This window comes from Ictidomys tridecemlineatus, chromosome 5, assembly GCF_052094955.1.
Source record: "Ictidomys tridecemlineatus isolate mIctTri1 chromosome 5, mIctTri1.hap1, whole genome shotgun sequence".
NCBI lineage: Eukaryota > Metazoa > Chordata > Mammalia > Rodentia > Sciuridae > Ictidomys > Ictidomys tridecemlineatus.
Window position 1 is genome coordinate 194358749 of NC_135481.1, and position 21890 is coordinate 194380638.

General features: G+C 45.4%; 1 protein-coding gene across 13 annotated transcripts in view; it reads left to right on the plus strand.

The window, feature by feature from the left end:
* Positions 1–20971, plus strand: part of Stau1 (staufen double-stranded RNA binding protein 1) — a 55531-nt gene extending 34560 nt beyond the window's left edge. For 9 of the 13 annotated variants that reach the window (XM_078051967.1, XM_078051962.1, XM_078051966.1 and 6 more), the window contains 9 exons: positions 5339–5437; positions 10992–11222; positions 12650–12793; positions 15486–15632; positions 16772–16847; positions 17034–17353; positions 17970–18092; positions 18993–19078; positions 19537–20971. In XM_078051967.1, the coding sequence (XP_077908093.1) occupies positions 5339–5437; positions 10992–11222; positions 12650–12793; positions 15486–15632; positions 16772–16847; positions 17034–17353; positions 17970–18092; positions 18993–19078; positions 19537–19552 (1242 nt within the window). In that variant the 3' untranslated portion in view covers positions 19553–20971. Of the gene's footprint in view, positions 1–5338; positions 5438–10991; positions 11223–12649; positions 12794–15485; positions 15633–16339; positions 16848–17033; positions 17354–17969; positions 18093–18992; positions 19079–19536 lie in introns of those variants that run through there. The other 4 variants (XM_078051968.1, XM_078051963.1, XM_078051964.1 and 1 more) reach the window with 3 other exon arrangements.
* The last annotated feature ends 919 nt before the right edge of the window (positions 20972–21890 follow it).

The window sequence follows — 21890 nt, forward strand, 5'->3', positions numbered from 1 at the left end:
AGGCAGGAGAATGATTTATGTGAATATTCCAAACATAAATTCATACTATAGAGAGTTTATCCATTAAAAGAACATGGCTGGGAAGGTTACAGTCCCACGTGGTGGGTTGTTAACTGCCATGGGAAGGCTGGAGAGAAGACTTCACTGTTTTTCTTAAAAAATGAGCAGGGGCTGTAGCTCAGTGGTAGAGTACTTGCTTACCATGTGTGAGGCACAGGATGTGATCCTCAGGGCTGGCTGCATATAAATAAGTAACTAAAAGGTATAAAAAATACAGTAACATTTTAAAAAATTGATGTCACTAGTACTTAATGTGGGTATTTGTTAAATCTGGGATTTTCTGTTACATTGTTACCTGTATCCTTCTGTGTGCTTGAAATAGTTTAGAACTAAAAATAAAAGTTAAGGGCTGGGCTGGGGATTGGCTCAAGCAATAGCACGCTTGCCTGGCATGCGTGCGGCCTGGGTTCGATCCTCAGCACCACATACAAAGAAAGATGTTGTGTCCGCCGAAAAAACTAAAAAATAAAAAAAGTCAAGGGCTGGCATTGTGGCTCAGCAGTAGCACGTTCGCCTAGCACATGTGAGGTTCTGGGTTCTATTCAATTCTGGGTTCAATTCAAAGCACCACATAAAAATAAGTAAACAAAATAAAGGTATTGTGTCGAACTACAACTAAAAAATAAGTTTAAAAAAAAGTTAAAAAACAAATTGCATGATCCCAACTACTCAGGAGGCTGAGGCAGGAGGATGGCAAGTTTGAGGCCAGCTTGAGCAACTAAACTCTGTCTCAAAAAAAGGGGGCTGGGTAACATTGGGGGCCTACCTCAGTGTAGAGTGCTTGCCTAGCATATGCAAGGCCCCTGGTTCCATTCCTAGGACTGTAAACAAACAGCTACACAACCATAATAGCCAAAAACTAGTAATTGGTCTGCAGAATGAGCAACACATTTGAAAATTGGGATATATGCATGGCTCTTGAGGTCTTCTGTCAGCTTCAGCCCCTTTATTTCCACATTTTGTTCTGGTTGCACATAAGGGGAACGTTTGTGTTGACACAGCTACTTAGCATGAGCAGACTTTTTCTTTTTTTCCAAACAACTTATTTAAAAAAAAATCTTTGGACACTCTTGAAATAGCTGTCAAAAGGCTTTCGTATGCATAAAAATGAATTAAGTTGGCACAAGTTAATGTTTTGACAGTCTCTAGTGTGTTAATATTTGTTAGGAAGCACATACCTTTTTGATAGTTGCTTTTTTAAAAATTGAAGTGATGTACACATGGAAATTTTTTCAGTGTACAGTTCAGGGGCATTAAATAGATTCTCAGGGTTGTGCAATCACAACTGTCTATTTTCAGAACTTTTTCATCATCCCAAATAGACACTGTACTCCTGAAACAGCAAGTTCCCACTGCCCTTCCCCCCGTCCCTGGTGTCCGCTGTTCTGTCTGTGCACCTGCCTGATCTAAGTGCCTCCAGTGGACATTTGTTCTCCCGTCTCAGCTTTTTTCACTTACTATCATGTTTTTAAGGTTCATTCATGTGCAAGTTCCAAGTTTTGTTCCCTGTGAAGGCTGCATTTTGTATTTAATTCTGAATATTCTCCATTTTGTCTGTCTCCTCAAGTGCCAGTGGACACCCTGGGTTTTTACCTTTCAGCTGTGGTGAACGATGCTGCAGTGAACAGCAGTACAGGTTCTGTTCAGGGCTCCGCTCAGGTTCCTGGTGTACACCTAGAGTGGGACTGCCGCATCATAGGCTGTTCTGGGCTTCACTTTTTTTTGGCGGAGGGGAGGGGAGGAGTACCAGGGATCGAACTCAGGGGCACTCGACCAGTGAGCCATCCCCAGCCCTATTTTGTATTTTATTAGAGACAGCGTCTCACTCAGTTGCTTAGTGCCTTGCTGTGCTGAGGCTGGCTTTGAACTCTGATCCTTCGGCCTCAGCCTTCCAGGCCACTGGGATTATAGGTGTGGGCCACCGTGCCCGGCTGGGCTTCACTTTTGGATGGAGCACCCAGCTGCTCCACAGCAGCTGCACTGTGTGCTGCCCCTCATGTCCACCAGCATTTGCTCTTTTCTGCGTTTTTGATAGTAGCCATTCCTGTGGGCATGAAGTGGTGTTTTATCATTTTGTTTTGCATTTTTCTAGTGACGTGGAGCATTTTTTTAAATTAATGTCTTTTTTATCTGTAGGTGGACATAATACCTTTATTTTGTTTATTTATTTTTATGTGGTGCTGAGGATCAAACCCAGCTACTTGCATGTGCAAGGCAAGTTCTCCACCGCTGAGCTACAACTCCAGCCCCGACGTTGAGCTTGTACTGTTTCATGTATTGTCGGTCATTTATGTATCTTTGGAGAAATTCACATTTTTGAATTGGTTTGTTTTATTGTGTTTTTCAGTTGTAGTTCTTTGTGTATTCTTCTTATGAACCCTTTATCAGAAATTTGACTTTCGAATCCCATCCTGCAGGTTGTCCTCACTGTGGTCTTTTTTTCCTTTGAGATAGGCTCTCACTCTGTTGGCCAGGCTGCTGTTGAACTCCTGGGCTGAAGTGATCTCCCACTGCCACTTCCTGAGTGAACAGGGCTACAGGTGTGCACACTAGCCCAGCTTGCCTCCTTCCCTCTTGGTAGTGTCCTTTGATGCACAAAACTTTTAATTTTGATGGACTATAATTAATCTGTTTTTTGATTTTGCTTGTGGTTTTAGTGTTATATTTAAAAAATCTTGCCAAGTCCACTGTCATGAAGCTTTTCCCCTCTGCTTTCTTCTACCAGCGTCACTGCTCTAGCTTTTTCACTGAAGCTTATCAACTTTGAGTTCACTTTTAAATATGATGTGAAGTAAAGATTCTACTTAATTACCGCCCCAACCTTTGGTACCAGGGATTGAGCCCAGGAGTACTTAACCATTCAGCCACATACCCAGCCCTTTCTATTTATGTATTTATTTAAAAACATTTTTTTTAATTTCCTGCTGAACAGTTCTTAATCATTCCTATTTTTTTTTGAGAGAGAGAGAGAGAGAATTTTTTTTTTTAATATTTATGTTTTAGTTCTCGGCAGACACAACATCTTTGTTGGTATGTGGTGCTGAGGATCGAACCCGGGCCGCACGCATGCCAGGCGAGCGCGCTACCGCTCGAGCCACATCCCCAGCCCTACAAAAGTTTTTAGTTGTAGATGGACACAATACCTTTATTTTGTTTATTTAGGTTTTTATAATTTAAAAACATTTTTTAAGTGTTAATGAACCTTTATTTTATTAATTTATTTATATGCGGTGCTGAGAATTGAACCCAGGGGCTCACACATCTAGGCAAGTGCTCTACCATTGAGCTACAACCCCAGCCCCCTATTTTTTAATTTTGAGACAGGGTCTTGCTAAATTGCTGAGGCTGTCTTTGAACTTGCAGTTCTCCTGCCTCAGCTTCCCGAGTCACTGGGATTATAGGTGTGCATCGCTATGCTTTTACACCTAGATATCTGTTTTTTTCCGGTACCATTTATTGAACATAATTTTTTAACCTTTATTTTTATTTATTTTTATGTGGTGCTGAGGATTGAACTCAGTGACTTACACATGCGAGGCACTGTACTACAACCCCAGCCCATGAACATAATTTTTAAAATACATTGCTTTTTTTCCCCCAAATATTTATATTTTAGTTATAGGTGGACAAATGTCTTTATTTTACCTTATGTGGTGCTGAGGATCAAACCCAGTGCCTCACGCATGCTAGGCAAGCACTGTACCTCTGAGCCACAACCCCAGAACACTTTGCTTTTTTTTTTAAAGTTTAAAATCTATTTAAACAAACTTTAGCTAGTGTGGTGATGCACACCTATAATCCCAGCAACTCAGGAGTCTGAGGCAGGAGAATTACATGTTCGAAGCCAGCCTCAGCAATTTAGTGAGGCCCTAAGTAACTTAGCAATGTCCTGCCTCAAAATAATATGGTCTAGGGATGTAGCTCAGGGTGGAGCACCCCTGGGTTTAATCTCCAGTACCAAACAAACAAACAAACAAATAAATAAAAGAATTTCAATCCTGTCTTTTGTGGAACTGCAGCCTCCTGAGGCTCCTTGTGTGAAGACTCTTGGTTGTGTCCTGGGCACCTGTAAAGCCAGCTCCTCAGGAGTCTGACACAGGAAGATGGCTTAAGCCCAGGAGTTCAAGGCTGCTCTGCGTCACATAGTGAGATCTTGTTAGAAAGAAAAAAAGGCATCTTCCTGCTTAGGGTTAGTGGACCATCAGAATGTTACGGGAATGGTGAAGAAGCTCAGAGTAGTGAGCCCAGGCTGGGAAGCAAAGCACCACCGGGAAGGAGAGAAGGACTTGTGAATGGCATAGGGGATCAGTTCATTTGTCTGGAATTATACTCCAGATTGTAGTAATTTTTTTTAAACCTAGGTTTTCTCTCTCTCTCTCCCTCTCTCTCTTTCTTTCTCTTTCTTTTTTTACTTTTTTCTCACAGCTGGATGTGTTCATCCAGTGTGGTTGGGAATCTACCTGATAAAATTAAGGAACTGTCACCTTGGATAGTCTTGCCCTCGTCGATGTAGTGCTTTCAGCTGGGAGTCCTGCCTGGGAATCTTGATCTTGGAAACAGGACTTTACAGATTCTCTGACAGAAACTAGGAAGCAGTAATGTGAAGGGCAGCCGTTCCTCTGCATGTTTGGGCACTTTGCTGTTGCCAAGCTCGTCTAGTTTCTGGTGCCATCGCTGCAGTGCAGTGTAAAACCTGGGATCACCTCGCAGAGGGGATGTCCCTCCCTGCTCCTCTCTGGTTCTGTTTCTGGCTGCAGGGCTATAAAAGCACCTTGTTATAAAGATAGACTCTCTGCCCTATGTTGAGGACAAGATTTCATTAGTTTGCATCTTGAATTTTGCCAGTGCCTGAGTATAACATGGCAGTTATAACTTTATGGGATTTTATGGCCAAACAAAAAGCCCCCGTGTGCACATTCCACACAGACCTGTGTGTTTGACTCTCCCCAGTAGTGGCCTCAGTGCTCGAGTACAGTGGAGGTCACGTCTTAGGCAGCACAGGTGTCTCGCGGCAGCGCGGTTGGCTGATTGATACCACAGGTCTGTTGTGTGCGCCTCGTTATGGTGAATCTCTGAGGTACTTTCTGACCCACGTTGGACAGAGTCCTTTTTTTTAACCTTTAAAATTCAGAAACACATGGTACACATGTGACCTTGGTCACTGGTTTACTGTTAAGTTCATAAAGACAAGGTTCAGTTCCTTTAAGGTTTATTACTGAGGCTGGAATGTTAATACTTTTGATAAAAGATAACTATTAAACAGTTATTCTTCTTTTAGATGAATGGAAGAGAATCAGAAGAAGAAAATCTCAATAAATCTGAAATAAGTCAAGTGTTTGAGATTGCACTTAAACGGAACTTGCCTGTGAATTTCGAGGTAAGTTTATTTTTCATGTAGGACTTTGTATTATAAAATATTGTAGAATTCCTCATAGGCGTGATTCCTCCCCAAGTATCATTTGAATAATATAAAATGTGAACCCCCACATTTAAGATTCAGAGTTTCTGTTCAGCAAAGCAGTGTTATTAATTTCTCCTGGAGTCTTTAACCTAGGGGTGTCCTTGGCTCTGTAGCCTGGCCATGCGTGGCCTCAGTTCGTCTGTAAACGTCCTGAGGTGGCTGGCAGAATAGTGGTCTCTTTACTCACATACTCTTTAGGACAGAGGGTTCCTTGCATTCATCATTCTTAAAAGCATCTTTTCCTCCAAAATATTGAGAATTTTTTTTAGTGTTCCAAACAGCCTTATCAGTAACTTTGAAAAAGATACTGATTTTGTCATTGTCCATGTCTGCCCCCTGATCCATCTGTTTAATCACTTTCATTGGTTGTTGGGGATTTTGTAATCTAAAAGCAATTTTAGGGGCTTGGACTGTGGCTCAGTGGTAAAGCGCTCGCCTAGCATGTGAAAGGCCCTGGGTTCGATCCTCAGCACCACGTAAAAATAAATAAAGGTATTGTGCCCAGCTGCAAATTAAAAAAAAAAGTTTCTGATTAAAATAATTAAATAAATAAAAGCAATTTTAAGGGTTCCTTGTTCAAAATTGAAAATAAAATTCATTTAATGTTTTCTTCAGAAACAACAGTCTGTCCACAGACTGGGAAGGTAAAGAAGGATTTTTTTTTTCTCTTGAATTTTCCCTTATAGTTTGATGCATGGCAAATTTATTCTTCTTGATCCCATACTTTATCATGGAATTATTTTTGCAAAGCCTATGTGAAGTTTATAATCCTGTAAAATACTTTAGCTTTGTAGCCTCTTTTGCAGTTACAGGTGACCCTCAGATTTCATTGCCTGTCTTCAACTCTGTACCTTCTCCTCTCGTGTGCTAGTACCCTGAACTCGCCCCATATTTATTCCCTCACCTGCCCCTGCGCGAGGCCAGTTTCTGACCTAAAGCCTTGGGTGCTTTCTGTTTGCCAAGCAGGACTGATCTGTGTGCGGGGATCTTCCTTGTCCCCTCCATTGCCCGACAACCCCCCTCTACCCTCCCTGGCTCCAGCAAGCAAGAGGAGGCTGTGTTTCCTCCCTCCTGGGGTAAGAGCCTCCTGCTCCTGCAGGCCTTGCCACCTTTCTCCTTATGTTGGGGCTGCAGAGACGGGGTCGGGGAAGAGGGGAGACGGGACAACTGGTTGTTGAGTAGGGACTAGTTGGGACTTGCATCCCAAAGTATTCACAAGACCTCCCTGGGCACCTGTTGTAAGAGAGGGAAGAAGTATCCCTTTTCTCCCCTGCTTAGGGTTAATATGACAGGAAAATGTTTTTTTTTTTAAAAGATTGGAGGGAGGTGTGTCAAGACTGGGAGAGAGGAGCTGCCTGGCCCTCAGTCATCTTAGGGTTAGAGTTGACTGCTCGTGGGGAGGGCCTGGATTTCTGTGAAGTCTGTCACCTGCTCACAAGAGTTGCTGCCCTGCCTGAGAGTTGTAGAACTTTCTGGAACTTTATGCAGTTCTGTGCATTTTCTCTGTGGAGTCTGGGGTGGGGACCAGATTGCTTCTCACCTCCATTTTTCTTTATCTTTCAGATTTGTCTTTGAAACCTGTGTTAAGGAATGTGTAGCATTTAAGAAGTAGTCACATAAGACACATTGTAGGAGTGCCCTCTGGTGGTTTATATCTTTTTAAATTTTTTTTTGGTAGTTGTAGATGGAGAACATGCCTTTATTATTTATTTATTTTAATATGGTACTGAGGATTGAACCCAGTGCCTCACATGTGCTAGGCAAGTGCTTTGTCACTGAGCTACAGCCACAGCCCTGGTTAATATCTTCTTAATTAATACTTTTAAAACAGTTTGTTGGTGGCATAGAGTTTGTAATATGAGTACTTTTCATTGTGTAAATCCTATGTCAGGAGGTTCATATTCTTTATTACATTGAGCAAGGACTCTGTTTTGCATCTAGAAGATTGCCTGGTGCATATATTAGATGCTTAGGAACTGTTTCCTGAATAAATTAACATAGTAGTCAATTTTTGATAAGATTTTGGTTGTAAAGTCTTGTCAGGTAAGAAGATAGGTTAGGTGTTGATAGGAGAAGGCAGGAGCCATTGAACAGTGTTTTGGAAAAACGAACGCAGCCTGCCTTTGATGGAACTGCTTGGCTTGCGGAAGCTGTGCAGACCTCACAGGCCCTGGGCGTGCCCTCTCTTAGGGCAGTCACCCCCCGAGAGCCTCAGGAGGTCCCTAGGAGATGGTGAACACACTCCTTGGGGGACAGGGGCTGTGATTTGAAGTGAACCATAGGGTTGGCTACCCTGTGATTTCAAGTCTGGTCTGAGGATGTGGAAAGCATTGTTCTGGGAAGGAATATTCCAGAATCTAGGTGTCGGCGTAAGGGGTGCCTGAGGAAGTTTTTTGGCAACCCCTGCAGGTGCCTGTGTAGTTTGGTTCTTCGCAACACCTCCTTCTCCCTGAAGGGAATGGGCTTTGAAGGGGATAGGCTTTGCGGCTGTGGTACCTCTTGACCCCCTTCAGCCCTGCACAGCCAATTCTTGGGCTCAAGCTCTTTCCTGGACAGTTTTTCAACCTTTTATTTAAAAAAATTTCAAACCTATGGAAAAGTTGCTAGAACAGCACAGTGAATGTGTCCTTCACTGAGATTCAGCAACTGTGAACATTTTACCACATCTCCGTTTCTTTTTCTGTAATATTGTTTTAGTTTCCGTTTTTATTTTTGCTGAATCATTTTAGAGTAATTGTCAGATATGATGCCTTTATTTCCAATATTTCAGCATGTATAATTTAAGAGTAAGAATATTCTTTTAAAGAAACACAGTTTGTTTGCCTAATAGAGTAAATTCAGCACTCTGCACTACCATCACCCACACATCATGTGTTCACGTGTGGCCACTTGTCCCAGTGGTGTCCTGGATAGAAATCTTTGCTGCCTCTAGTGTTCAACACAGCGTCTCAACTCGAATTTAGTCAAAGTCTGTTTGCTCTCCTTTAACCCCTGTCAGCTCCTCAGTCTTTGATGGCTTGGACATGTAAAATAGTCCTCATTTGGGGCACATCTGATTGCTCATGCATTATGTGTGCTTTGGCAGAACACCTCAGGAGTGATGTTGGTCCTTCTCAGGGGTCACATGTTGTCTGTTGGTTTCAGGGCTCTACACCAGATGTGGGGACTCTGGAGGCTATGCCCTCCCAGCTTCCCCTATAGCTCCAGGCAATAAGGATCCTGGAAGCGTCCCCCATCACTGTGTTCAGGAGGATGATCTGCATTTATGCATTGGCGTTCCACTGTCAAGAGAACTTCTTCACCCGCTCTTGCATTATAGCTGAATAGATGTGTTTCTTTTTATTTTATTTGGGGTATTTCTCCTTGTCATAATCGTTCATTTTGATGCCCAGAGTGCCCCTCAGGCTGGCTCCTGTGTCCTTTGACTTGCTCCATCACCTTGTTTGGTGTGTGGAGGGTCAGGTTTCTTGAGGTAGTTTATATGAAGTCACCCTGTTTCTAGCGTGGTGTGTTAGGACACGTGTACATAGCTGTGGGCACATGTCCATCAGGATGCAGGACATCTCTTACCCTGACAGCCTCTGGTGGCTGCTAATCTGAATTCTGTCCCCATAATTTTGCCTTTTTTAGAATATTATGGATATGTATGGTTTTGGTTTCACGTGCATGCCATGTTTTTGAGCTCCCTCCAGATGTGTGTATTGGTAATTTATTCCTGAGTAGTAGTCTTGTGTATGAGTGTGAAACAGCCTAAGCATTGTCCAGGAGAAGGGCATTTGAACAGGTTCCTTTTGGGGACTGTTAAGAATAAAGCTGCTGATATTCTTCTGTAAGTTTCCTTGTGTACATGTGCACTCAGAATCACTGAGTTATAGGGTAGATATTTTAACTTCAATAAAAAATTGCCAGTTTCCCAAAATGACTGTACCGATTTGCATTCTAACACTTAATATTGTAAATCCCCCTCTCCGTCCCCAGCATGGTAGGCAAGTTCTCTGTAGCACTGAGCTGAATCACTGGTCTTTAAAAAATTTTATTAGATACATATCTGAATATGTATCTGCCAACTTTGTGGACATCAGGTTTTCTTCTGAGGCCTTTATGGTTTTAGCTTTCACATTTAGGTCTGCGATCTAGGTCTATGATCCAAGTAAAGTTTTTTCTTTTTTAAAATTACAGGACAGGGTCTCACTGAATCGCCCAGGTTGGCCTTGAACTTGCCATCCTCCTGCCTCAGCCTCCCAGGTCACTGGGGTTACCAGTGTGTGCTGCTACACCTACCTGAGTCCAGTTAATTTTTGTTTATAAATCAGTGATCACGGCTCAGTCTCCCCAGCACCTTGCCGTGTGGATATCTAGTACCTCTTTTAAACTTTTTGATTGCTTTTGTGTTTGCTGAAAGTCAAGTGACTATCTCTGTGCAGTCTGTTCCTGTACTTTGTTCTGTGGATTTGTTTGTGTATCCTTACTCAATATTATGACAGTATAGCTGCTGTAACTTTAGAGGAATTCTTGGAATCTGGTAGTGTAAGTCTTCTAATGTTATTGCTCTTTTTTTAAGTGTTGTGGCTAATGTACATTGGATTTGATTTTTATTTTCCTTCCATGTGATTATGTGATTGCTTCAGTATATAGTCATTTCTGTTGATACTCAATTTTAGGTCTCCTAAAATTTGTTTACCTAGCTTAAAAACAAATGTTAAACACAAATGGTTCCAAAATTTCAAAACTACACAAAAGATGTGTCTCCTGCAGTTTGTCTCCATTCTGACCCTCCCACCTGTGGTAGCTTATTGTTGATTTCTGCTTTATCCCTCCTGTGTGTCTTTTTGCAAAAATAAGCCTATAAACACATGTGTCTATAATTTTTTATGTGTTTGTGAATACATTTATAAACCTTTTTTCTTAGAGTTAAATTACTAGACCGTATACTCTCTGACTGTTCCTTTTTTCTACTTAATATATGCTGGAATTCACCTTCTATCAGGGCTTAGAGATTTTTTAAATTCTTTTTTTACGGTTGCTTAGCAGCCAGTATTTAGCAAGCTCTGTCTTGGCTGGAGACTCCGAGCAAATAATAAACTTGAACTCTGTGCTGCAGTGATTTCTGGGCTTTTCTGGGCCTGCTTCTGCTGGTTGCAGTGGATCACACTGAACTCAGGACCTTGGGGAAGATGTGAGCCATTCTGATGGGGTGGAGTGAAAAAGTTCCCCTTTCAGGCCTGAGTGGTTAAGGCTCAAAAACACTCAGGCCTGAAAGGGGGACTTAAAGAACATAAACCAGTTTGAAAAGTAGGAAGAAAGGGAAGGAGAGGCTTCCAGACCTCAGGGCTTGCTGTCCTGCTGTAGATGTGTCTTCGTTTCGTGGTCCCTGTCCCAGTGCCCTTCACCTGTGTGCTTCACGAGGAGAGAGTGTGCCAGCCAGTGTGCCCCACAACTTCTAGCAAGCGTCTGTCACACTTTCACTCAGTCTTTCCCTCTGACACAGGTGGCCCGGGAAAGTGGCCCACCCCACATGAAGAGCTTCGTGACCAGGGTTTCGGTTGGGGAGTTCGTGGGGGAAGGGGAAGGGAAGAGCAAGAAGATTTCCAAGAAGAACGCGGCCCGTGCTGTGCTGGAGGAGCTCAGGAAGCTGCCCCCTCTGCCTGCCATGGAGCGTGTGAAGCCCAGGATCAAAAGGAAAACCAAGCCCACAGGCAAGGTGCGACCTTTTCTGAACAAAGGGCTACCGTCATTGCCCCACGGGGTGGAGGGTTAGAATCCTGGTGGTGGCTGTCTCCAGAGCCAAAGGGGCAGGACTAAAAGCTCATGCTAGGCATGATAGATACTTTACAGATGCCACACAAGAGCCACAGTCAGGTAAAGACAAGGCCACTGAGTGGGTGCAGGACCTCATGCCTGCCTGTGGGGCATATGGCTGAGTGGTGGAACCTCTGTGCAGTGACCAGCTCGGGTCCTGAGGAGGTGGGAGGGACATGTGAGGCAGGAGCGGAAGGAGTTTACTGAATGCTGCTTCCTTTTGGATTTTGAGCTCTACTAATGGACCTGTCAGAACATATTGATCCCTCCTTACAGCCAGAAGAGGGACAAGGTTCCACTGGGGGACATGTGTGAGTGCTAGGATTTTCTTCCTTAAACATTAGCATTACACTCTTTCCTTTGTGCTTAAGGGGTCCTGGAAATGCTCCTGGTGGTGGAATGGATGTGGAGTACTTGGTGCAGAAGCAGGCCAAGAGGCAGGAAGTAGGATTCTTAGCTTCTTCCCATCAGATGGAGGTTTTTTTTTTTTTTAAGGGGCAGGACTAAAAGCACATGCTAGGCTTAAAAAAAAAAATAACTTGGTGTAATGGTTTCTGGATTTTAAGTCATTGTTAGGGAAGCTGGAAACCATCATAGTGTGGTCTGTCCTCCACATCTGTGTTTCCCATCCATGGAGTCCCTCAACCTTGGAACAAAAATACTTGGGAAAAAAATGTCTGGTGGCATTATACAGAGCTTTTTCCCTTGTCATTCTTCCCTAAACAATACAGCTTTATGTGGTATTTGCATTGTTATAAACTGTCTAGTGATGATCTAAAGTTCGGGAGGATGTACAGAAGCTCATGTGCACACTGCACCATTTTACATAAGGGACGTGTGCAGCTGGAGATTTTGGTGTCTTTGTAGGATCAGGGAACAATCCCCTGCAGATACTGAGGGACAACTGTACAGATTTCTGGGGGAGTTTTAGAAATAGGAGTTTTAAATTTTTCTACCTCTTTATTTACTGTCATATATGGAAACTTTTTAAAGAGCAGGCACTCAGCTTGGTGTAGTGGCTCATGCCTGTATCCCAGCTCCTCTGTAGGCTAAGGCAGGGGATCGTTTAAGGCCAGCCTGGGCAACACAGTGGAAAAAAGAAAGCAAGCCACCATTGCAGCGATGCTCGCCTGTTCAGTGAAATATTGATGTTGCTTTGGTAAGACCTCACCTCAGGATGATCAGAAAGTCATAAACATCTGATGAATTCTGAGCCATTAAGTCAGTGTGACGTCTCATAGCTCCCGTCACATGCTGACTCTGAACCAGCCGGGTCTTTCTTGGGAGCAACGTGGTGCACGGTTTCTCCATATAGCGTTTCTTCCTCAGCTACAGGCAAGCCCAGAGTATGGCCAAGGGATGAATCCCATCAGCAGACTGGCCCAGATCCAGCAGGCCAAGAAGGAGAAGGAGCCGGAGTACACACTGCTCACCGAGCGAGGCCTCCCCCGTCGCAGGGAGTTCGTGATGCAGGTGGGTGGCGTGGCTGGGTCGCCCTTCTCTGACCACAACCAGACCCTGTATAAGTCCAGTCCAGGGGCTGGGAGCTTTCCTGAGGAGGCCAGTCCACTCTGCCATCACGAAGAATGTGCTGCTTGCAGTGATGTGGCAGTTTAGAGATGCCCACTGGCCGCTCACCTCAGGTGCTGCATGTCCACGGGAGGAAGGTGGAGAGAGCGCTTGCCTGGTGGGTTCTGGGCGAGTCTGTCTTCCTCATCTCCTTGGAGGGTTATGATGATCTTTGCAGGAGATCAACAGATCTGTTCCTGTTCCGTGTGCAGGGCCTGGGCCATGGGGTTGGCTCTTCCTTAGACCAGGGTGACGCTCACAGGGGCACGGAGGGTTTCTCCTTGTGCTGGGTTTATTAAACAGTTACTTCTCATGGGCACCTTAACTTACTTGAAACCTGAATTTAATTATTTTCTAATGCAAAACAGAATACAGCGGTCTTTCCCTGTTCTGAGGTTTTATTTTCTGGAGTTTTACCATGGTCACCCTGGGTCTAAAAATATTAAATGGGAAATTCCAGAAATAAACAATTTGTAAGTTTTTTTTTTTTTTTAAGAGAAGAGAAGAGAAGAGAGAGAGAGAGAGAGAGAGAGAAGAAATCTTCTTTGTAGATGGACACAATACAGTGCCTTTATTTTTTTTTTATGTGGTGCTGAGAATCAAACCCGGGTCCCACGCATGCTAGGCGAGCACTCTACCGTTGAGCCACAATCCCACCCCAACAATTTTTAAGTTTTAAGTTGCACACCATTCTGAGTAGCAGGGTACCTTGAGCCATTCTGCTCCATCCCAGAAAATTCTTTTGTCCAGCGTACGCACGGTGTATACTCCACCTGCTCATTCACCATGTAGTAGCCACCTTGATTACTAGATGGACTGTCATGGTGTCAGGGCCTGGTGACTGCAGTGTTGGGCGTCCACTGAGGGGTTGGAATGTGCCTTCTCAGATAAAGGACCTGCTGCATTTGACTCTTGTGTGGCAATTTGCAGCTCATGAACTGTCTTTCATCCTAGTGTTTCATCCTGGTGTCGGGAGACTAGAGGAAATGAGCCTCACATTCTCTAAGAGGAAACCACACTTTGTGGAGAGAGTCGGTTTGCCCGAGACCGGTGGCTGGGAGACAGCCAGATGGGAATCATCCTAGGACCCTCTTCAATCAGGGAAGGGTTTCCTTGATCCTGTCCTTGTGACATTGTGCTTTTGGTTTTAGCAGCCAGGTACCTTGGTCAGGACCAATTTAGGAAGAGGGTGTAAGCAGGTGTGCCAGAATATGTTTAGCAACCAGCTTTTAGGGAAAGGTGGCATGGCCGGAAGGAGGTGCCCAGGCAGATGTCTCTAGAAGCACATGCACGCACATTTGGGCATATTCTAGATTCCACTGATGGAAAGAGGTGTGGCACACAGCTTGGATAGGATTCTCTTTTATTTATTTGTTGTTTTTTTTTTTTATACATAATGGTAGAATGTATTTTGACATATCACACATACATCGAGTATAACTTCCCAAAAGTTATATTGTTGTGTGTTCATATATGAACATAGGGAAGTTGTGGAGGACCCATCTCCCCTCCCTCACATATAATTCTCTTTACCATAAATTTCATGCACCTAGAACTTTACTGTGAAAATTACCAACACCAGTGTAACAGAATCAAAACTTAATGCTTTATTACAAGATCCGGTTTAGCTGGGCACATCTGTGATTGATCTCAGCTACTTGGGAGCATCACAAATTCAAAGCCAGCCTGGGCGACTTAGCAAGACCCTGTTTCGAAATTTAAAATAATATAAAGGGCTGGAGATATAGCTCAGTGGTAGAGTGCCCCTGAGTTCAGTCCTCAGTACCAAGGGGGAAAAGAAAAAACAGTATCCAGTTTAGCAAAGAGGTTGCTCATGTAATTGACAAATCCATAATTTAGATTTTAATTCTAACATGAATACTGGTTGATGGTTTTGTTTACCTTAACAAATAAGATGAAAGGAAAGCCATGACGATGTAACTTTGCTCATTATAAATGATCAGTGCTTTCTCTGCTGAACTGGATAGCTTTTACAGCCTGGCAAATGCTTCAGTTTCTTGTAGAGTTTAATGGCTGCAGACTTCACATACTTTTAAACTTAATCTGCATTAATAACCTTTTCTCCAACACTTTTAAGTTCAGAATTTGTCAGTAAATAACTTAATATCAAATAGGAACACTGGTGGATGTCTGTGGTGCATATATTCCCACAACAGCTGATTGCAAGTTTTTATAGCACCTCTGGTCTTGGAGTTGGGGAGAGAGATGTGCGGTGGCAGAGAGGCGCACTGGCGTATCTGACTTCCTCAGTTGTATGATGATGGGCAGCCCCTCAGGAGCAGAGATGGCTGAAATGTAGTCAAGTGGGATGTGCTGAGTTTTGAGTATTCAATATCTCTGTGAAGTATACACTTATGTCATCTACGGTTTCATAAAGGCCATGCTTAACAGCCAGCTCTCTAAATTCCCAGATATTCAGTAACTAGCTCCCGAAGAGTGGGGCAGGCAAGCTGCAGAGCAGCCTGTCAACCCTGCCATCCAGCTTTGCCCGTTGCCAGGTTCCTTGGCCAGCATGCCAGCCCATGCCTGCTTGTTGCTGAGGGTAAGCACTGCCTGTTCTGACTGCCTTGTTCAGGTGAAGGTGGGAAACCACACTGCAGAAGGAACGGGCACCAATAAGAAGGTGGCCAAACGCAACGCAGCTGAGAACATGCTGGAGATCCTTGGTTTTAAAGTCCCACAGGCCCAGCCCACCAAACCTGCGCTCAAGTCAGAGGAGAAGGTAAGCGCTCAGGGTCCTGCTTACAGCATGGCTTCCTCCCCAGCCCTGGGAACCCCGGCACCTGCGGGGCAGGCCCAGGGTGAGGTGTCCCCCTCCTCCCTGCAGCAGAGCCGCTCTGCCAGCAGCCTCTGAACAGTTTGGACCAGATAGTGTACTCGGCATTTCCTACCCAGGGGCTCCAGACAAGGTTTGGGGCCAAGCACTTACGTGTCAGTGTCCTTGCAGTCTGTGGAGACTTCACTGGAGGGCAGCTTGTTCCTATGTTTGTAGGATGATGGGGCCCGACTTTAAGGAGGGTGATTCTGTCATTTGTGCTTTGAAAGTGAAGCCTACAGGAAAGATTGATAATGCTTACACTTCTGTTGTGGAGAAGGCTTTGGTTTTTCTGGGCCAGTGAGCTGGTGTGATATTAGGCCAAATCTGTGGGATTGGGAATTCTTTTATTTTAATAGAACACAAGATGAAAGTGATCCCATATTGAAAAATCACTTTTGCCAGCACAGCCTTGGATGCCCTCTTATTTCCAGTCACTGACAACCTGTTGGGATAAACCTGAAATCAGGAGTGGCCACTCATCCCTGCCAGTTGTATTGATAAAGGCCACACAGTTCATCATTGGGACCCCAAACATTTGTTGTAGAGTTGGTGTTTTGGTTTTTCATTTCAAAAATCTTGTAGAGCATTCATTAGCATCCTTTTCTTGTTAGTTTTCAGAAACGGATCAAATTTTAGATAGCAACATCCCCCACCCGCAAAGTGTTACCTTAAGAAGTGTCATCTGATTCCTAGATTGGGAATCGGCTCCAGGAAACAGTCTTGATACGTGGTCAGCTTCCGTCTAAGAGCTCCTTTCCCACTTGGATCTGCTCTGACAGACTAGCACCTTCTTCTGGTCAAGCCCCCCACCTCCACCCCCACCCCATGCTCCGAGGGAGAGTGGCTCTGCCTGTGCGGGGCTGTCGCCACCCTCGGTGTTCTGTGGATGGGCGGGTGTCGGGTAGGGCAGGGTTTTCCCGCTGAAGACCTCGTTTGAGCCAGTTGGGTTTGTAGTTCTGGGTAGCAGGAACTGCGATGTCAATGGCTTCATTTATACTCATACTCGTCCTTCTCCCCCCCCCCCCCCCCGCCTCCCATTTAAGACACCAGTAAAGAAACCAGGGGATGGAAGAAAAGTAACCTTTTTTGAACCTGGCTCTGGGGACGAAAATGGGACTAGTAAGTGTGATCTTCGTGTGATCCAGATGTGGTCCTGGGGATTGCATGCTTCCTGAGTGAGCGGTGTGACTCGCGGTGTCAGAAGCTGTGGCCCCCTTGGAGCTGGGGCGTCGGGCAGTGGGTGCAGTGTGGGGTGTCCTCTGGCGGTGTACGTGGGTTTGTGTTTATCTATGTGTCCCTCCTCAGGTAATAAAGAGGACGAATTTAGGATGCCTTATCTCAGTCATCAGCAGCTGCCTGCTGGGATTCTTCCCATGGTGCCCGAGGTCGCCCAGGCTGTAGGAGTTAGTCAAGGACATCACACCAAAGATTTCACCAGGGCAGCTCCAAATCCTGCCAAGGCCACGGTAACTGCCATGATAGCCCGAGAATTGTTGTACGGGGGCACTTCACCCACAGCCGAGACCATTTTAAAGAATAACATCTCTTCAGGCCACGTACCCCATGGACCTCTCACAAGACCCTCTGAGCAACTAGACTATCTTTCCAGAGCCCAGGGATTCCAGGTAACTGGTAGGCCTGAGGTGGGAGGGCTGGGCTCCTCTCAGAAATTGAGCTTCACACTCTACGCAAAATCAGACTCTTGCTGGGAGTGAGCTCAGTACTAGAGCGCCGGCCTAGTGTGTGTGAGTCCCTGGCTTCATCTCCATGCCCTGGGAAAAACAGAAGGAAGAGTAAAATGAAGTTCTGTGCCCCGGGGGTGGGAGGTTGGGGTGGGCAAGCAGTGGCTTGGCAGAAGGGTGATCCTGGACAGGGAAGGAGGTACAGCCAGAGTCACAGGCCTGTAGGGGAAAAGAAGGGTCTTGTCCTTTCATAATACCATTTTCAAGATCTAAGCAATCCTAAAAACAAAGCCTTTAACCTTTAGTGGTAGTCGCAACAGATCACCTGAGCTGACCCCTTGACCATTTGGAACGTCACAGCCTCTTCCATGCCAGGCATCCTTAGTTGGCATCTTCTAGGTTCCTGTAAAATTCTGGGCTGGTCCCTGAGCATCCGGGCGGGTTGATGGTGGTCACAGTAGGTAGGGTGCGTCCCAGACGCTGGCCAGGTGCTGCCACCCTCCACTCATTCATGCTTGCCACCTCCCTGCCCTGGCCTCAGTTCCCTTTCCCCCTCCAGGTTGAATACAAAGACTTCCCCAAAAACAACAAGAACGAATTTGTATCTCTCATCAATTGCTCCTCTCAGCCACCTCTGATCAGCCACGGTATCGGCAAGGACGTGGAGTCCTGCCATGATATGGTACGTCACCCCTGACCGGAGGGTTGGTGAGTGAAGCTGGTGGTTAGGTGGAGCTTGTCCTGGCCTCGGGGAGAGGGGAAGCATTCTTCCATAGACCTCCTGAGCAGCTGCTGGACAGTGCCTGTCTGTGAGGACCGACTTGGCTGGCCAGGCGGGTCTCTCACTCTGTCTTACCTGTCAGGTGGCCTCTCCCTTCGCTCTCCCAGGCTGACCTGAGGGTTGACTGGGACCCTGGGGCTCCTCCAGAGACTGACTGTATTCACGTCATTTCCCACCGGCACTGGGAATCGGGGTCCATGTCCGGGCCGCTGTGTTAAGCCCCTGTTCTGGTGTTCTGTTGAGATGAGTTTGTTCATGAGAAACACTAAAACTGAGAAAAGGGATTGGCTAACAAATTGAAGCTGTGGCAGTTCACTTAACGGAATATAATGCATGCATCAAATTAATGTCTGAAGATCATGTAGTAAAAAGGAAAATGCACGTTAGGCTTTTGTTTGAAAGTAGTATAGAAAATTCATGTAGTCTGGTTACAGTAAGGTGTTAAAACGCCTAAGCAGATGTCTGGAGGCTGGGCTCAGTGGTAGAGCAGTTGCCTGCATGTGTGAGGCCCTGGGTTGATCCTTAGCACTGCATATAAATAAATAAAATAAGATCCATTGGCAACTAAAATATTTTAGAATACTAAGGAATTATTTCATAAAATGAACAGAGGTTGTGATTCAGTGAGGTAACCGTGACTAATCTATTTTATTAAATGTGTGTTTCAAAATAAAAATTCAGACGTTTTCTTTGGTGGGTCCAGTTTACGAAGTTGCCTCAGGAGACCCCTCCTCCCTGCTGCAGTGTCCTGCTGGAGCTGCCCGCATGGCTGTGGTTTCACTCTCCCTTCTCTCCCCTCAGGCTGCGCTGAATATTTTAAAGTTGCTGTCTGAGTTGGACCAACAAAGTACAGAGACGCCAAGAACAGGCAACGGGCCAGCGTCCATGTGAGTGAGCCGCCCGGCCCCCACCTGCATCTGCGCCCCCGGCTGCTGGCTGGGAAGCTGCCCCTGCCCCAGTGTCCTCTCCCACCCACCTTCTTTAGGCGGAGTGCTGCTTGTTCTGGGTTTGATTTGGAATAAGTGCCACCTCCCATGGCTCAAAGCTGAAGTGTTCCTAAGGGTGCACAGTGGCAGACCTGGCCCTGCCCCGTCCCCCGCTCCCCTGCTCCCCCAGGGCTCGCGTGTTCACTAGTTGTGCAGCTCCCGCTCTCACCGCCCTGAGGCGAGCGTCCTCTGTCCCCCTGCTTCCTTCACTCACGGGGTTGCTGGGAAGCTCTGCTCTAGCCTGGCATCGCCAGCGGGGCCTGCCCTGATGGCCCTCGGGGTTTGCTGAGAGCAGTGTCCCCTCAGCACAGGGCTCTCATTTCAAAACTGGTGTTATTTTCATTTTTCCTTCCTTAAAGGTGTGGGAGGTGCTGAACATTTTCTGGCCGTGAACCATTTTGAAACCCAACATATATACTGAACACACTGAAACTGCTTTGAAAATTTGGAATTTCTGATTCGTCCAGTGGGCTGAGAGATGTGGTGGGTCAGAGGCGGGCGGCAGCATGGAGACCACAGCGAACCGAGGTGGCCAGCGGATGAGGCAGCTGCTGGGGGAGAGGCTCGTGGGGATCCAGCGGCGGCTCGGTGCTCGGCCTTTTTTTTTTTTTTTTTTTTTTTCCTTTTTGTCTCTTTGCTGTGTAAAAAAGAAACAGAACATGAACGTTCTTGTCCTGGTGACTCAGACACTTTGGGACAACCCTGGACAGCCACGCTGGAGAGAGGCCCTAGACCGGCCCCAGAGCTAACAGCACCAGAGAAAATCCAATGCTTCCTCCTCAGCTGACCTACCTTCCTAGCGGGCCGGCCACCCACCGCCTACGTCGTGCCCACCCTGAACGCCACTTCCTCCCCAGTGAGGCGTACTCTTTTTCGTTTCATTATTTTCTTTTGATTGATATGACACTATATAAAGTTTTCATTTGAGAGTTTCTCAATTGTATCTAGTTATATAGCACAGTTTAGAAACTTGTCTGAGACTGACTTTATCAGTACCTAACCGGCAAAGATCATATCCATGCGTGTGGTTATGCGTTCCTATGTCATTGGACTAACCCAGGACCCTTTCAGTAGTGCAGGTTGTGGCCCTCTGGTTTAGCTGAAAAAGTCCTGGACTTCTCAGAAAACTTGATGAAGTCTCCCACAGTTGTATAAATTGGACAATTTAGGAATTTTAAACTTTAGATGATCATTTGGTCCTTTTCTATTTTATTTTTATTTTTGTTAATGCAACAGGACTTAAATAAATGAACTTTGATCTTTGTTTTAAAGATTATAAAAAAATTGTGTCTATCCATCTGGCTCTTGAGGACGTTTAGCTTTCACCACACTGCGGGGTCGCGCACACGCAGCTGACTCTCCTTGAGCACTTGATACTGTTAATGACATCTCCGTGTTGGGCTGAGAAGAACGACCGTTTGTATATACAGCTGTGTTGCTTTTGATGCTGTGCTGTTGTACACACAGATGTGTGCACAGAGGTCTGCTCTGTCCTGGTGAAAAGCGCGTGTCCTTCCGGTTCAGTACTGCTTCCACCCGTTGTTCACGCTGGAACTTTCTCCCCATGGAATGTAAGTAAAACTTAGTGTTTGTCACCAATAAATGGTCATACTAAATTTTTTTAAAATTTATTTTCAAATGCCAGTATGTTAGGTTGGTCTCCTAAGTCATCCCTCCCCTTTTTTATTTTTAAGAAAAAATGATTTGTAATGCTTGTGATTCCCTCTGGGCAAAATCTGAAGATCTGAGATAACTTTATATCAAACCATTGATCAATAAACAGCTACTAATGAAGTTTCTGGTCCTATTGAGCAGTAACTGAAGAAGCCAGGGAAGTGAAGTGGGGGACAGGGCCAGCTGGGGAGCACATGGGGACACTTGGTGCGGAGGTGCCCTCCAGCCTGGTAAGGGGCACCTGGTGGTTCTGGTACTGGGTATTGAACCCAGGGGCGCTCTGCCACTGAGTTATCTCCCCAGCCCTTTTTATTTTGAGACAGTGTCTTGCTGAGTTGCTAAATCTTGTAATCCTCCTGCCTCAGGGTCCTGAGTACCTGGGATTACTGTCTGATAAAAAAATTTTTAAGAACTATAAGGTTAAAATGGCGGTTGTCTATGAAGTGACCACCTGACTTAACCAGTGATCTGAAGGCATTTTATGTCTTTCAAAATAACTAGACATGGGCTGGGGCTGGGGCTGAGTGGCATAGCACTTGCCTAGCAATGTGTGAGGCACTGGGTTCGATTCTCAGCACTGCATATAAATAAATGAATAAAATAAAGGTTTATCAACATACAAAAAAAAATATATTTAAAAAAAAAAAGGAACTAGACTAGTGGGACAGTGACTCCCATTGAGGCAGGTGCCCCTGTAGGTTCAGAAGCCCTCAGGAGAGCCGGTTGTGGCCTGCAGCAACTTGTGTTCCTCATGTAGCTGGATGCTGAGTGGACAGTGGCACTTGGATGGTGTCCATCTTGGGGTCTGCGGTTCTGGCCTGTTCCAGGCACTCCACAGAAGCAGCAGTGGCCTGGGCGAACTTGAGTCCACTCAGACCTGTTGACGTGAGCGTTAAGTGCTAAAAGCATCACAGTGAAAATCAGGATAGTTCAAGAAGAGCACACTGGCAAGCTTTCCGTCCCTCCTCTGTACATTAAAACATAACCATCTAATTTTTTTTTAATCTTTTTTTTTTTTTAAGAGAGTGAGAGAGGAGAG